This window comes from Pollicipes pollicipes, unplaced genomic scaffold (assembly GCF_011947565.3).
Source record: "Pollicipes pollicipes isolate AB1234 unplaced genomic scaffold, Ppol_2.1 Scaffold_6138;HRSCAF=7277_pilon_pilon_pilon, whole genome shotgun sequence".
NCBI lineage: Eukaryota > Metazoa > Arthropoda > Thecostraca > Pollicipedomorpha > Pollicipedidae > Pollicipes > Pollicipes pollicipes.
Window position 1 is genome coordinate 3,910,572 of NW_023596818.1, and position 17,793 is coordinate 3,928,364.

The 17,793-nt window shown below is 50.2% G+C and overlaps 1 protein-coding gene across 1 annotated transcript; it reads right to left on the bottom strand.

The window, feature by feature from the left end:
* Positions 1-1,910: 1,910 nt before the first annotated feature.
* On the bottom strand, positions 1,911-7,049 carry LOC119106077 (adhesive plaque matrix protein-like). Its single transcript, XM_037229674.1, has 4 exons — positions 6,993-7,049; positions 6,151-6,594; positions 2,726-2,923; positions 1,911-2,333 (listed from the first exon to the last, which is right to left on the bottom strand). The coding sequence occupies exons 1-4, from the start codon at positions 7,047-7,049 to the stop codon at positions 1,911-1,913; spliced, it is 1,122 nt and encodes a 373-aa protein (XP_037085569.1).
* Between the last annotated feature and the right edge of the window lie 10,744 nt (positions 7,050-17,793).

Below are 17,793 nucleotides of genomic sequence, written 5' to 3' on the forward strand. Positions count from 1 at the left end.
AGCTGGGGAATGAAAACAGACGCAGACGTAAAAGTCAGTTCACGATAATCCGTATCCCACGTAAGAAAATGTGCGCACTTTACGACATTTATGGCGCACACGTCAACATTTCCTGTCACTGTAAATTCACAAATATGTGGAAGCAAAATATTGCTCGCGTTTCAAACCCTGTTCCCCACGCTACTCCCATGGGTAGAGCCACTGCGGCATGGAAGGGCAGCGAATACGTCGCCTTGTTCTAAAGTCTGCCCGTACAAAACGCATTTTTCAGCTTTTCCGATGAAACATCAAGGTAGACTACCGGAAGCCCGATTTGTCCCCCAGTTCCAGAGATGTCACTACATTCATGCTCTGGGTTACTCGTACCCATGCATTACCCACCGGTAGGAATAATTCAGTCCACGTACAGGTGACTTGCAATATCGTAGGCCTGATCATAAAATACGACCTAACCTGGGTAGTAACATAGCATAGGATGCTGCACTTATGTCAAAGCATCGAGCATCGACTTAAGTCTCCTGCTTAACCCGTCTCGCCTTTTCGCCTCAGGAAGCTGCGTAGAACATGGTTGCATTCTGTTTGCTGGGGATTTCATTTAGTAGTAGATTTCCTTTGGTGTTAGGCAGTGTTTTAGGTGGCCGGCGGCGGTCAGACATTTTCTGCAGTGCCAGGTGGCCGGTGGCGGTCGGCCATTTTGTCCTAGCACGCGAGCGGCTCACACGGACGTTCAGATGTCCCTACCGAGGAGATTGAGATGCTAGCCAGGGAAGTAAAGGATTGGAAGTGTGTGTTCAATGAGTTTTTCTAACACTGTTCATCAGACATGTGAAGATTATGGTTGCATGCACATAGTCATATAATCAAGATTGTGCTTGGAAAAAGTGAAGCCTCTGGTTTCTCGGCGGACTGCTGGCATTATGATTGGTTTGACGTTGTCGGGGTGATTTTTAGCCAATAGATGACGGTCGAAGCGTTGCAGCTATTTCACGTCTTTACGTGTTCGTGTCGTCAACATCCTAAATCAATTCTAAAATCGGTCCAAAGCCGTCGAATCTTCCGCGTGCGCACGAGCGGGCGTGCGAGGCTCGGCGCATACCTTTTTGTTCTTTTATCGGTGCGGGTACCTATTATTTTCCGAGACCTTATGCACGTTTTTCTGTGACCACCATCACCAGACTACAAACCAGGTTGTCACACGCTTTACAGGGATTTTTGTCAATATCGAGTTCGCACATTCCGTGATACACCGATGTCAAACGGTTGCACGCGCTCACGCGCCCCCAGTCTGACCTCGTGGCAACCTTAATGTAAATGTATCATCCTGGTGGCCAAGCCACATATCACATTTTAAGTGGATTAAGTGGTTGGAGTGCTGCTAGAGCTGTCCATACAAGACAACCTTCCTTTAAAGTCTCGTCGCAGCATCCTGTTTGGCAGTCATCTTACACATGCAACGAATGCTGTAAATGTTGTTGTTACACGTAAACTAACTATTGCAGCAAATGAGCTGAAAAGGATAGTGATTTTGATCTTTATTGACAACGATAAACACACAAGACAAATGAAATGCATTTCTCATGTTACAACCACAACTAGACATAGCTTCATGCCTCTACCTCCAGTTGCAATGTAACCAATGAAACCGAGTTTCAATTCGAGCGCGTGCTTATCGCAGACATCGAGTACAATTTGTCAGAGCACAAACAGGCACAAGTTTCCACGTCCATTGCAAGAGCAGGCACAAGTCTCCACGTCCTGTACGAAGACAGGCCCACAGACAAGCAGTTTTTCAGAGTACAGGCGGGCACAAGTTCCCGAGGTCATTGCGATAGCAGGCACAAGTGTCCAAGTTCAGTACAATGACAAACAAAAGTACAGCTCATGTCGCCTTACCCCGGCATCGTCATCATCTAGTACACATAGGAGCGGTAGCCGTAGGGGAAGGCGTTGTAGGTGATGGGGTGGGTGCTGGCCGGGGTGTTGTACACGCTGCGGAAAGCATAGGGCGTGGAGTAGCCGGCGTGAGCGTATGGGTAGCCGAAGGGGTGGGCAGCGTAGGTGGAGATCAGGGTGGCGTCGTCAGCCTTCTGGTCCGCCTCAGCGGTATCGCGCTTCTTCAGCGAGTGCACGAACGGGGTGTAGCCGTTGTAGGCGCTGAAGCCGTTGTAAGCGTAGGCGGTAGGGAAGTTGTAAGCGCTGTTGTACACGGTCGGGTACGCGTTGTAAGCGTACGGGTAGCCGGCCGTGTAGCCGAAGGGGTGGGTGGCATAGGTGGAGTACAGGGTGGCGTCGTCAGCCTTCTGGTCCTCATCCGCCGAACGCTTGGAGCGAGACTAGAAGGGGAAGAAAAGTGTTATCTCTGTACTTGAAGATCACGTCAAGGCACATCAGTATCATTTTCGCGACAAAGCTGAAAGCTTTCAGTCTGTACTAGGATTTTGCATGGGATTGTTGTAAACGGCCAGCGGAATGAAAGTATTTAAAAGGCATACGCGTGCAACCAGATAACTACGCAACCGTTGTTAATTCACAGGTCGCGCTAACATCGTGTTAACTCACGCTAACATCGCGTTAATTCCTTTGGTGCCTCGTGACGGTCTACAGCGCGGCGAAGTCTGACCTCGAATGTCAGACCTCGAACTACCCCACACGAGGGCCTGACAACACGTGCATCATCAATGCTGACACTGCCAGCGTCAGAGTCACAGGCTCCGTCATCACTGACCTCGACAGCGGGCTCCTCCTTCTCGACGGGCTTGAACGAGTACGGCAGGCCATTGTAGACGAAGGGATGGGCGGCGTACGTGGTGATGGGCGCGTGGTACGCGTTGTACGCCAGCGGGGCGTTGTACCCGGTGTAAGGCCACGCGCCAGTGTACAGCTGGTACTGGGCCGAAGCAGCGCCCAGCACGGCCAGGAGAACCTGGGACAGGGAGCGAGTGTCAGTTGGCTGTTTTCCTGCTCTAGTGAAGCAGGACCATGTGCTCTGATGTGAAGCGTAAAACAACATGGAGGATAATCCGATAAAAAAAGCGCGCAAAAACTGCATAATTTTGATAAACATTGAGCCCAGGTATGCGCAGGCGACGTTCATTTTAAATGAGCGTATCACAAGCAGAAGACCATCCGCCTGCTAGTGAAATCGACAGGCCAACACAAGTCCCACTCACCAGGAGCTTCATGTTGGTGCTGAGGAGGTAGCTGCGACTTGAGCTGTGTCTGTCGCCGTTCGCCGTCCGCTTTTTATACTCATCTCACCATCACCCGAGGCTCTGCCCATCCGGAGTCGGACGACAGCGGACGGCTGGACCGTCTCGTTACCGGGCGCCTCCCTCGGAACGGCGGGATGCGTTTCCGAGATTAGCCGCCTCGTGGGCAGAGCTGGACGTCTGGATCGGACGGAATTTCTTAGCAGTGTGACGGCTGGATGTCAAGAGCCGCCAATTTGTCGTCACCGTCTTTGCTTGCGTGCGTGCGTTAAGACCTGGTATACTTTGACAGATTGTCATGTGGGGTGGGCTATGTATTGTGACCTGGAACCAACATTGCTGGGACTCATAAGAGGACGTGCTACCAATCAACGTGGAGATAAAGGGAAGTCAGCCATGTCATACCATTCTTCCGAAAGGTAGCAGACACCACGACGACCTGAAGACCACGGCCACGGGAGGCAGTGACATACTCCACATCCTCGTGGGCCTCAAATGATCCGTTAGGTATCATTAACCAAAAACCATATTAAAGAGGCCTCAGACAGTCCTGTGAAACTATGTAATCTTTCCAGAACAAAGCTGATGGGCTCATGTCGAATAAAAGGACACAGCTGTGACCGATACCGTGCACTGAGATGGCATTACCGTGAATTAATCTAAATCACCCATCCGGTCCAATACGGCTCAGTCCGGTAAGCATGCCTTTGACGGGCATGTGAGAACCACTGATGGTTTTTGCCGTGCAGTGTTCAGCAAAAGGAGGTGCCGATTTATAACACATTCGGAATGACATGTCACAGGCATTGGCATCCCAGCTGTATGGATATTCCTTGCTTGATTCGGACAGTGTAACGTCACAAAAGTTACCCTATTTTATTTGATTAGCAATTCTAGCCTAAAATGTCACATTGTGAAGGCTGAAGAACGCGCCCTGACAACAGACCGTAGTACTTACAATGGGAGACCAATCATGTCGCAACACCCTGATTGAAGAAGGTACAATTCTTGTAGGATAGAAAGTTTCGGACTTCTTCTTGGCGCTTAAAGTGATATTCAACGTGATAATATGTCCCTCAGGTCACAACATGGGATTATGTATTCCGGAAACCTTACCCTACGGCGCGATCCAGCAATTGTGGCTGGGCTGATGACTGCCAGGCCATCGTACATTTTCCCTAAGTCACGAAGGACGCTAGTCATTCATCTTCCATCCAGCAAGGGATGCATCAACACTTACCTCATAACTCTTCATTCGTGAGTTGATAAGGACAAGGCGTGCATGGCGAGACCATTGTGTTGGGCTGCAAATCAGTGTGTATCAGCCAGCATTTCCAGTCTTTCAATAATCCGGAACGTGTCGACACACAATCTCGCGACCTGTGCCTGTTTCCTGCCTCAAGGCCTATGCCTACGCTCGCCTGTAGCGTTGCTGTCGTTCCGAATTGCTTGACCTGGGGCTGCTCGCGTGTGAGGACGTGCGACCGGTGTGGACATGTTGATATGCGGGCATCTAGATCAATAAAGTGAGTTTATGAGATTACAGTAGGATGTGTTTATTTATGCCTTAATACATGCGATCGGTGTCTTTAAAACTAGTACACTGCCGGTGTGGTGACACCTTCGGTGTTATGGTGTGATATTGTACAGCGGGTATTTGGCCGCTGATCGGTACAGTCAAATCAATTAATGAACAAAATCAAACATGAACGAACAAACAATGAAAATATATCAAACAACTTAGGAATGAACCACGAAATTCCTAACTACAGAACAACTAAAACACAGGCCTTGAACTTCGTTGTTAACAAGTCCAGCATATATGGTTACACCCATGGAGGTAGCTTAAAGAACAGGTGTGAAAATGCAAGCGATAAATTGCACCAACGAAAATGACAATCTTTGCAGTGAGGAGCGAGTTGTTTTATTACGACCTAAACACTGTGATATGGACACAAATATTTGGTGGGTAATGATCACAGTGGTCTGTGTTCTAGGTCTGTGCCACGTCTGTTTACGTCTGCCTATTACGTGTTTTATGTCTGTTTACGTTCCCAACTTTCATAGCTCAGGTGTCGCGTCAGCGTGATTTGTTCGAGATTGTGTTCGGAACGACTGTAGTTTCTCGGTGAACTTTAGGTGTCACGATGGCTCTGACGGTGTTGGGCTGGCTGGGTGGTCTGTAGACGGCAGATGCAGGTCAACGCTATGAAACGTCGTCGTGTGTTTGCGACGTCCAAATCTTACATCAAGTCCAATTTCTCGGTCAAGAGCCGTAATGCAGCTTAACCTGTACGATCGCTCGCACTTTTCACAGTCGTCGTGCTAAGATCCCATGTCGCTGCGACCGCCCCTTGGCGAACTTCAAGCCGGGTGTTCACACGCGTTTCAAGAATGTTTCTATTTGCCAATTTTGCGCTCTCAGTGTGACATCAATGCAGTGCGTTTGCGCGCGCTGGCGCGCCCCGCAAGACGGATCTTGTCATACCACGCTGGACCACACTGGACATTTGGCAGCCGTCTTACATGTGTCACACTATCGCAGCAAGTGAGCAGAGAAGGAGGGTGATTTTGATTTTTTTATTGACAAGTATGACCAGGCCAGAACAATGAAATGCATTTCACATGTTACAATCACAGCTGTGCGCAGGTTCACACCGCTACGTCCAGTTGCAATGTAATCAATGAAAGTGAGTCCCAAGTCAAGTGTGTGGTTGTCGCAGACATTGAGCACAATTGGTCAGAGCACAAACAGGCGCAAGTTTCCACGCTCATTGCAAGAGCAGGCACAAGTCTCCACGTCTTGTACGAAGACAGGCCTAGAGATAAGCAGTTATGTACAGCACAGGCGGGCACAAGTCGCCGAGTTCATTGCAATGGCAGGCACAAGTGTCCAAGTTCAGTGCAATGACAAACAAAAGTACAGCTCATGTCGCATTACCTCCTCGGCATCGTCGTCGTCTAGTACACATACGAGCGGTAGCCGTAAGGGGAAGGCGTTGTAGGTGATGGGGTGGGTGCTGGCCGGGATGTTGTACACGCTGCGGAAAGCATATGGCGTGGCGTAGCCGGCGTTGGCGTACCGGTAGCCGAAGGGGTGGGCAGCGTAGGTGGAGATCAGGGTGGCGTCATCAGCCTTCTGGTCCGCCTCGGCGGTATCTCGCTTCTTCAGCGAGTGCACGAACGGGGTGTAGGCGTGGTAGGCGTTGTAGCCGTTGTAGGCGTACGTGGTGGGGTAGTTGTAAGCGCTGTTGTACACGGTGGGGTACGTGTTGTAGGCGTACGGGTAGCCGGCCGTGTAGCCGAAGGGGTGGGCGGCGTAGGTGGAGATAAGGGAGGCATCGTCAGCCTTCTGGTCCTCATCGGCCGAACGCTTGGACCGGGACTGGAAAAAGCAGAGATGTGTTAGCTGTGTGCGTGGAGATGACACCAAGGAGCATCGATATCATTTTCGCGACAAAGGTGAAGGCTTTCAGTTTTAACTAGGATTTTGAATTGCATTGCTGTAAACGGCTAGCGGAACGGAAGTTTTGAAAATGCATTGGCGTGCAACCCGATGACTACGGAAGTGTTGTTAATTCACGGATTATTTCCTCCAAACGACCGGTGCAAAGCAACCATTCTTGACGAGATTGTTGACGTTGAATTGCGGCAAAATAGGCCCAAGATAATAGCTTGAAATTGGACTGACATGTCTTTGAAAATGCCGCAAAAAAATCGCTCTTTTCTGAGTCCAAAACACAATCGTCTCGTTCATTTCATTCCTGTCTCGTGAAGGTATACAGCGCCACGATGTCTGAACACGAAGGTGACCACGCGGCAGTTTGGGATGGCGTGCATGATCAATACTGAGACAGCCCCTGTCAGAGTCACAGACTCCGTCATCACTGACCTCAACGGCGGGCTCCTCCTTCTCGACCGGCTTGAACGAGTACGGCAGGCCATTGTAGACGAAGGGATGGGCGGCGTACGTGGTGATGGGCGCGTGGTACGCGTTGTACGCCAGCGGGGCGTTGTACCCGGTGTACGGCCACGCGCCAGTGTACAGCTGGTACTGGGCCGAAGCGGCGCCCAGCACGGCCAGGAGAACCTGGGACAGGGAGCGAGTGTCAGTTGGCTGATATTTGTTCTAGTGAGGCAGGTCCATACGTTATTATGTGAGGCGTAAAGCAACGTAGATGTTGGTACAGTAGTAAAGGCGTGCAAACAGCTGCATTAGCGCGATAGGCGCTGAGCACAGACATGCGTAGGCGAGGTTAATTGTGACTGAGCGCACCACAAACAGAAGCTTATCTGTCTGTCAGTGAAATCAACGGGCCGACACAAGTCCCACTCACCAGGAGCTTCATGTTGGTGCTGAGGAGGTAGCTGCGACTTGAGCTGTGTCTGTCACCGTTCGCCGCCCGCTGTTTTATACTCATCTCGCCATCGCCCTGAGGCGCTGCCCATCCGGAGTCGGAGGACAGCGGACGGCTGGACCGCCTCGTTACCGGGCGCCTCCCTCTAACGGTGGGATGCGTTTCCGAGATTAGCCGGCCTCGTGGGCAGAGCTGGACGTCTGGATCGGACAGGAATTCCTGAGCAGTGCGAGGTCTGGTGGTTAAATGCCGCCAGTTTGTTTTCACCACCTTTGCTAGCATGCATGTGTTACGGCCTGGAATACGTTGGCTGATGTGGCATGTGGGGTAGGACTGTGTTGTGGTCGGGAGCCAACATTGTTGGGGACGCGTTACCAATCAGCATGAACATATAGGGAAGTCATCCCTGTTGTACCATTCCTGCGAAACGTAGCAGACACCACGAAGACCTCAAACCCGCCGCTACGGGACGCGGTCGCCTACTGTAAGGAGCACATCCTCGCAAAACACGAATGGTTCGCTAGGTATCATGTGCGGAAAATTATATCAAAGAAGGTCGAGATAGTTCTATAAAACCTACGTATTCATCTTAAAACAAAACTGATGGATTCATGTCATAAAATGATGCAGCTGCGACCCACACCGTTTGCCGAGATCTGTAGGGTATGGTTCAGATAAGGACATACACATTTCAAAGATCACACAACTCAACAAAACTAACAATGTCGACCTTCGGTATGTCCAAATCAAGAAACGAACTGTTGAACTGTATGCAAAGGGCAACAAAGAGGGCTAGGATCGGCCATAGCCTGTCTGTGTTGCATTGGTGGAAAGACAGGTCATTTCATTGCTCAAACGGAGGAAATTACGCAAATCTGAACGTGGAAATTCTGGTACCTTCGGTTCGTGAAGGCATTTAACGGTCGTAAAGTTTAGCTGCATCTGAAAATGATTGCTTGATGTTGCTGTTGTTTTTTTTTGTTGTTGGTTTCCTCAGTGTGACAAAAAAATGAAACAGCCGGTATTCGTTTTTCTCAAACAGTTCTGTGACCTCATCTTTCTGTAGTCCCGATGCATCGTTCTTCTAGCACGCCTCCACTACCTCTTCCCCAGTACTTGCGAAGTCGCCTTCGCCTTAATCTGAGCCCATCACGGAACCCAACATATTGTTCCTTTCTCTCCAGGCAGTCTAGACACCCAGTTCAAACCTGTATGTACGGATTGCTGTGGCGCATTGAAGGCGCTCACCACGCAACACATGTCGCGCCAGGCTCGGAGCATACCAAGGTATGATGGCTAGTATGATGGTTGTGGATGGGGTGCGGCTCGAAGCGCACACGTGGTTTTCATAAAGGGCAAACATGCGGGCTTCGAGAAGGTGCGCATGCTTGCCACCATGCTCCAGCGCTATCTGCCAACGGTTGAAACTTTGTCATGTACTCATTTCCCTGGCTGTGGAGGTCCTTCGCCGTTCTTTTCGCGGTCGAGGACACAAATCCACCCACAGATCAAACTTACACTGAACTGCCCCATTGCGTCGGGCCGGTGTGTCTACATTCCTCGCAGCAACAGTTATCTTAGTATAAGATGAATGGCACCGTGTAAATGAACGTTTCGGGTATGTGCATGATATTGCAAGTTGCAGTGATAAAAAGCGACGCCTGGTAATAACCCCGTTCCTGAATATGCTGGTGGGCATGTACGCCATTGCCATTTCTTGTCACACACACACACACACACACACACACACACACACACACACACACACACACACACACACACATATATATATATATATATATATATATATATATATATATATATAGTCCTACCAGGCAAAGGCTATGAGTAGGCCCTACTCAGAAAATGTGCGTAGGCTGGTGTGTGAGCTTTGGGGTAAAAATCAAACTTGGAGGGGTCTGCTCAGAGTTTTGGGTGACAATCTGAGTCAAGTACGATGTTTTCAATAAAAAACAAGACTACAAATGTGTGTTGTACGGACAAATATTGTACAAGCACCGTGCTCTCTTGTACTTCCCAACCGCATGGGTCACACCCATGAGGACAGGTTGAGGAACAATGTGTAAAGGCAAGCGATAATTTGCACCAACGAAAATGGCAATCTTTGCAGTTGTTTCATGGTGACGGAAGACTGTGATAAGGACGCATATTTTTGGTGGATATTGATCGCAGTGGGCTGTGCTGTAAAACTGTGCTACATCTGTTTACGTCTCTATTACGTGTTTTATGTCTGTTTACGGCCCCAACATGCATAGCTCAAGTGATGCGCCAGCATGATGCATTCGGTGCGCCAGCGTGATGTATTCGATGCGCCAGCATGATGTATTCGGTGCGCCAGCATGATGTATTCGGTGCGCCAGCATGGTGTATTCGGTGCGCCAGCATGATGCATTCGGTGCGCCAGCATGATGTATTCGGTGCGCCAGCATGATGTATATTGTGTCCGGAATGTCTGTAGTTCCTCGGCAAACTGTAGGTGTCACCATGGCTCTGATGGGGTTTGACTGCCTGGGTAATCTGTAGATGATGGATGCAGGTCTACGCTTTACAGTTATTTCACGTCATCACGTGCATGCGTCGTCCAGATCTTACATCAAGTCTAATTTCTCGGTCAAGAGCCGCCGTGAACGTTCGCCTGTACGATTGCCCGATCTCTTCCCAGTCGTTGTGCTTTGATCAAATTTCGCTGTGACCGCCGCTTAATGAATTACAGGTGGGGTGTTCTCACGCGTTTCAGTAATGTCTCTACATGCAAATTTTTCGCTCTCAGTGTGACACCAATGTGGCGCGTTTGCGCGCGCTGGCGCGCTCCCAAGTCGGATCTCGAACCAACTGTGATGCACTGGCATCGTGTTGGTCTATCCCCACGCCACATTGCACCTGCTGTCAGGGCTGACCATACACTTGCATGTGTCACACTCTCACGGTAAATGAGGTGAGAAGAAGGGTGATGTTAATTTTTTATTGACAAGTATGACCAGGCCAGAACAATGAAATGCGTTTCACATGTTACAATCACAGCTGTGCGCAGGTTCACACCGCTACGTCCAGTTGCAATGTAATCAGTGAAAGTGAGTTTCAGTTCAAGCGTGTGCTTGTCGTAGACATTGAGCACAGTTTGTCAGAGCACAAACAAACACAAGTTTCCAAGTGCATTGCAAGAGAAGGCACAAGTCTCCACGTCCTGTACGAAGACAGGCCCACAGACAAGCAGTTCCTCAGAGCACAGGTGGGCACAAGTTGCCGAGTTCATCGCAACGACAGGCACAAATGTCCAAGTTCAGTGCAATGACAAACAAAAGTACAGCTCATGTCGCCTTACCTCCTCGGCATCGTCATCATCTAGTACACATACGAGCGGTAGCCGTAGGGGAAGGCGCTGTAGGTGATGGGGTGGGTGCTGGCCGGGGTGTTGTACACGCTGCGGAAAGCGTACGGCGTGGCGTAGCCGGCGCGAGCGTACGGGTAGCCGAAGGGGTGGGCAGCGTAGGTGGAGATCAGAGTGGCGTCGTCAGCCTTCTGGTCCGCCTCAGCGGTATCGCGCTTCTTCAGCGAGTGCACGAACGGGGTGTAGGCGTGGTACGCGTTGTACCCGTTGTAGGCGTACGTGGTGGGGTAGTTGTAAGCACTGTTGTACACGGTCGGGTACGTGTTGTAGGCGTACGGGTACCCGGCCGTGTAGCCGAAGGGGTGGGCGGCGTAGGTGGAGATCAGGGTGGCATCGTCGGCCTTCTGGTCCTCATCCGCCGAACGCTTGGACCGGGACTGGAAAAGCAGTGATGTGATAGCTGTGTGCGTGGGGATGACACCAAGGGGCACAAATATCCTCGAAGGTTATTATTTTTGCGATACGAAGCGAACCTTTCCGCCCTGACAATTGCTTTTAAACGCATGGTGGTAAATGAACACCGAAACGAATACCATAGCCTTTCACGAGCAACCAGATAAATGCACAAGCATAGTTCAATCTCAGATTGTCTTTAGTTGTGGAGTGCAGCAAAATTGTTTTTGAGGAGATGGTGACAACCAATTGCTACGAAACAGCTCTCAAAGAACGACTTAAAACTTTTTCTTTCTGTATCAAGAACATCCCCGCGAGATAGTGTCTCAATGGAGCCTCTGTTTGACGCACAGTGTGTCAAAATCTGACCTCTCAAGTGACCATACGAGAGTCTGACGTCGCCTTTATCAGCGATGCTGACACCACCCGTGTCAGAGTCACAGGCTCTGTAACTGACCTCAACAACGGGTTCCTCCTTCTCGACCGGCTTGAACGAATACGGCAGGCCATTATAGACGAAGGGATGGGCGGCGTACGTGGTGATGGGCGCGTGGTACGCGTTGTACGCCAGCGGGGCGTTGTACCCGGTGTACGGCCAAGCACCAGTGTACAGCTGGTACTGGGCCGAAGCGGCGCCCAGCACGGCCAGGAGAACCTGGGACAGGGAGCGAGTGTCAGTTGGCTGATATTTGTTCTAGTGAGGCAGGTCCATACGTTATTATGTGAGGCGTAAAGCAACGTAGATGTTGGTGCAGTAGTAAAGGCGTGCAAACAGCTGCATTAGCGCGATAGGCGCTGAGCACAGACATGCGTAGGCGAGGTTAATTGTGACTGAGCGCGCCACAAACAGAAGCTCATCCGCCTGTCAGTGAAATCAACGGGCCGACACAAGTCCCACTCACCAGGAACTTCATGTTGATGCTGAGGAGGTAGCTGCGACTTGAGCTGTGTCTGTCACCGTTCGCCGCTCGCTGTTTTATACTCATCTCGCCATCGCCCGAGGCTCTGCCCATCCGGAGTCGGACGACAGCGGACGGCTGGACCGTCTCGTTACCGGGCGCCTCCCTCGGACGGCGGGATGCGTTTCCGAGATTAGCCGCCTCGTGGGCAGAGCTGAACGTCTGGATCGGACGGAATTTCTTAGCAGTGCGAAGTCTGGTGGTTAAAAGATGTCAGTTTGTTTTCACCATCTTTGCTAGCATGCATGTGTTAAGGCCTGGTATACTTCGGCTGATGTGGCAAGTGGGGTACGATTTGTATTGTGAACGGGAGCCAACATTGTTGGGAACGTGCTACCAATCAATATGAAGATTTTTTGTCAAGTCATCTCCGTTATAGCATTCTTACGAAAAGTATCAGACACCACGAAGACCCGAAACCCACCGCCACGGGTGGCGGTTGCCTACGGTAAGGAGCACCTCCTCGCAAAACACGATTGGTTCGCAAGACATCATGTGCGGAACACTACATGAAATAAGCTTGAGATAGTTCTATGAAACCTACGTAATCATCCCAAAACAAAGCTGATGGATTCATGTCATAAAAAGATACAGTTGCGACCCACACCGTTTGCCGAGATCTGTAGGGTATGGTTCAGATAAGGACAGACACATTTCACAGTTCAGACAAATTTCAAGAGAACTAACAATGTCGCACCTTCGGTGCGTCCCAATCAAGAAACGAACTGTTGAACTGTATGCAAAGGGCAACAGAGACGGCTAGGATCGGCCATAGCTTGTCTTTGTTCTATTGGTGGAAACACAGGTCATTTCATTGCTCAAACGGCGGAAATTACTCAAATCTGAACGTGGAATTTCTGGTACCTTCCGTTCGTGAAAGCATGTAGCGATCGTAAAGTTTAGCTGCATCTGAAAATGATTGCTTGGTGTTGTTTTTTCCGATGGCCGATGCATCGGGACTACAGAAAGATGAGGTCACAGAACTGTTTGAGTCAAACGAATACCGGCTGTTTCATTTTTTTGTCACACTGAGGAAACCAACAACAAAAAAACAACAACAACATCAAGCAATCATTTTCAGATGCAGCTATACTTTGCGACCGTTAAATGCCTTCACGAACCGAAGGTACCAGAATTTCCACGTTCAGATTTGCGTAATTTTCTCCGTTTGAGCTATGAAATGACCTGTGTTTCCACCAATACAACACAGACAGGCTATGGCCGATCCTAGCCCTCTTTGTTGCCCTTTGCATACAGTTCAACAGTTCGTTTCTTGATTTGGACATACCGAAGGTCGACATTGTTAGTTTTGTTGAGTTGTGTGATCTTTGAAATGTGAATGTCCTTACCTGAACCATACCCTACAGATCTCGGCAAACGGTGTGTGTCGCAGCTGCATCATTTTATGACATGAATCCATCAGCTTTGTTTTAAGATAAATACGTAGGTTTTATAGAACTATCTCAACTTTCTTTGATATAATTTTCCCCACATGATACCTAGCGAACCATTCGTGTTTTGCGAGGATGTTCTCCTTACAGTAGGCGACCGCGTCCCGTGGCGGCGGGTTTGAGGTCTTCGTGGTGTCTGCTACGTTTCGCAAGAATGATACAACAGGGATGACTTCCCTATATGTTCATGCTGATTGGTAACGCGTCCCCAACAATGTTGGCTCCCGACCACAACACGGTCCTACCCCGCACGCCACATCAGCCAACGTATTCCAGGCCGTAACACATGCATGCTAGCAAAGGTGGTGAAAACAAACTGGCGGCTTTTAACCACCAGACTTCGCACTGCTCAGGAATTCTGTCTGATCCAGACGTCCAGCTCTGCCCACGAGGCCGCTAATCTCGGAAACGTCCGGAAATCTCGGAAAGTCCTACCAGGCAAAGGCTACGAGTAGGCTCTATTCAGAAAATGTGCGTAGGCTGGTGTGTGAGCTTTGGGGTAAAAATCAAACTTGGAGGGGATTGCTCAGAGTTTTGGGTGACAATCTGAGTCAAATACGATGCTTTCAATAAAAAAAAATAAGACAAAAGATGTGTATTGTACGTGCAAATCTTGTACAAGCGCCGTGCTCTCTTGTACTTCCCAACCGCATGGGTCACACCCATGAGGGCAGGTTGGGGAACAGATGTGTAAATGCAAGCGATGATTTGCACCAACGAAAATTACAATATTTGCAGTTGTTTCATGGTGACGTAAGACTGTGATGGGGATGCATATTTTTGGTGGATGTTGATCGCAGTGGGCTGTGCTGTAAAACTGTGCTACATCTGTTTACGTCTCTATTACGTGTTTTATGTCTGTTTACGGCCCCAACATGCATAGCTCAAGTGATGCGCCAGCATGACGCAATCGGTGCGCCAGCATGGTGTATTCGGTGCGCCAGCATGGTGTATTCGGTGCGCCAGCATGATGTATTCGGTGCGCCAGCGTGATGTATTCGATGCGCCGGCATGATGTATTTGGTGCGCCAGCATGATGTATTCGGTGCGCCAGCATGATGTATTCGGTGCGCCAGCATGATGTATATTGTGTCCGGAATGTCTGTAGTTTCTCGGTAAACTGTAGGTGTCACCATGGCTCTAATGGGGTTTGACTGGCTGGGCAATCTGTAGATGATAGATGCAGGTCTACGCTTTACAGTTATTTCACGTCATCACATGCATGCGTCGTCCAGATCTTACATCAAGTCTAATTTCTCGGTCGAGAGCCGCCGTGAACGTTCGCCTGTACGATTGCCCGATCTTTTCCCAGTCGTTGTGCTTTGATCAAATTTCGCTGTGACCGCCGCTTAATGAACTACAAGCGGAGTGTTCCCACGCGTTTCAGTAACGTCTCCACTTCCAAATTTTTCGCTCTCAGTGTGACACCAATGTGGCGCGTTTGCGCGCGCTGGCGCGCTCCCAAGTCGGATCTCGAACCAACTGTGATGCACTGGCATCGTGTTGGTCTATCCCCACGCCACATTGCACCTGCTGTCAGAGCTGACCATACACTTGCATGTGTCACACTCTCACGGTAAATGAGCAGAGAAGGAGGGTGATTTTAACTTTTTATTGACAAGTATGACCAGGCCAGAACAATGAAATGCGTTTCACATGTTACAATCACAGCTGTGCGCAGCTTCACACCGCTACGTCCAGTTGCAATGTAATCAGTGAAAGTGAGTTTCAGTTCAAGCGTGTGCTTGTCGTAGACATTGAGCACAGTTTGTCAGAGCACAAACAGACACAAGTTTCCACGTGCATTGCAAGAGCAGGCACAAGTCTCCACGTCCTGTACGAAGACAGGCCCACAGACAAGCAGTTGCCAAGAGCACAGGCGGGCACAAGTTGCCGAGTTCATTGCAACGACAGGCACAAATGTCCAAGTTCAATGCAATGACAAACAAAAGTACAGCTCATGTCGCCTTACCTCCTCGGCATCGTCATCGTCTAGTACACATACGAGCGGTAGCCGTAGGGGAAGGCGTTGTAGGTGATGGGATGGGTGCTGGCCGGGGTGTTGTACACGCTGCGGTAAGCATATGGCGTGGCGTAGCCGGCGCGGGCGTACGGGTAGCCGAAGGGTTGGGCAGCGTAGGTGGAGATCAGGGTGGCGTCGTCAGCCTTCTGGTCCACCTCGGCGGTATCACGCTTCTTCAGCGAGTGCACGAACGGGGTGTAGCCGTGGTACGCGTTGTAGCCATTGTAGGCGTAGGTGGTGGGGAAGTTGTAAGCGCTGTTGTATACGGTCGGGTACGTGTTGTAGTTGTACGGGTAGCCGGCCGTGTAGCCGAGGGGGTGGGCGGCGTAGGTGGAGTACAGGGTGGCATCGTCAGCCTTCTGGTCCTCATCGGCCGAACGCTTGGACCGGGACTGGAAAAAGCAGAGATGTGTTAGCTGTGTGCGTGGAGACGACACCAGGGAGAATCAATATCATTTTCGCGACAAAGGTAAAGTCTTTCAGTTTGAACTAGGATTTTGAATCGCATCGCTGTAAACGGCTAGTGGAATGGAAGTTTTGAAAATGCATTGGCATGCAGCCAGATGACTACGGAAGCGTTGTTAATTCACGGATTATTTCCTCCAAACGACCGGTGCAAAGCAACCATTCTTGACGAGATTGTTGACGTTGAATTGCGACAAAATAGGCCCAAGATATTAGCTTGAAATTGGACTGACATGTCTTTGAAAATGCCGCAAAAAATCGCTCTTTTCTGAGTCAAAAACACAATAGTCTCGTTCATTTAATTCCTGTCTCGTGAGGGTGTACAGCGCCACGATGTATGAACACGAAGGTGACCACGCGGTAGTTTGGCATGGCGTGCATGATCAATACTGACACAGCCCCTGTCAGAGTCACAGACTCCGTCATCACTGACCTCAACGGCGGGCTCCTCCTTCTCGACCGGCTTGAACGAATACGGCAGGCCATTATAGACGAAGGGATGGGCGGCGTACGTGGTGATGGGCGCGTGGTACGCGTTGTACGCCAGCGGGGCGTTGTACCCAGTGTACGGCCACGCGCCAGTGTACAGCTGGTACTGGGCCGAAGCGGCGCCCAGCACGGCCAGGAGAACCTGAGACAAGGGCACATGTCAGTCGGCGTTTTTCCGCTCTAGTGAGGCTGGTCTATACGATGCAATGTGAGGCGTAAAACAACGTAGATGTTGGTGCAGTAGTAAAGGCGTGCAAACAACTGCATTAGCGCGATAGGCGCTGAGCCCAGATATGCGTAGGTGAGGTTAACTGTGACTGAGCGTACCACAAACCGAAGCTTATCTGGCTGTCAGTGAAATCAACGGACCGACACAAGTCCCACTCACCAGGAAGCTTCATGTTGATGTTGAGGAGGTAGCTGCGACTTGAGCTGTGTCTGTCACCGTTCGCCGCCCGCTGTTTTATACTCATCTCGCCATCGCCCGAGGCGCCTTGCCCTATTTCCGGAGTAGGACGATAAGCGGACGGCTGGACCGGTCTCGTTACTGGGCGCCTCCTCTAACGGCGCGGATTGCGTTTCCGAGATTAGCCGCCTCCGGGGCAGAGCTGAACGTCTGTGATCGGCCCGGACTGTCTTAGCAGTTGCGACGTCTGGTGGTTTTTCAAAGATGTCAGTTTTGTTTTCGCCAATCCTTGCTAGATGCATGCATGTTAAGGCCTGGGTATACTTCGGCTGATGTGGCAAGTGGCGGTACGGATTGTATTGTGAACCGCGAGGCAACATTGTTGGGGCACTGTGCCTACCACATCAATATGAAGATTGTTGTCAACGTCACTATCCGTATAGCCCTCCTTACGAAAAGTATCAGACCACCCACCCACCCAACGAAGACCCCGACAACCCACCGCCACGGGTTGGCGTGTGCCTTACCGGCTAAGGCGCACCTCCTCGCAAAACCACGATTGGTTCGCAGACATCATGTGCGGAATATCTATATGAAATAAGCTTGAGATAGTTTATGAAACCTACGTAAT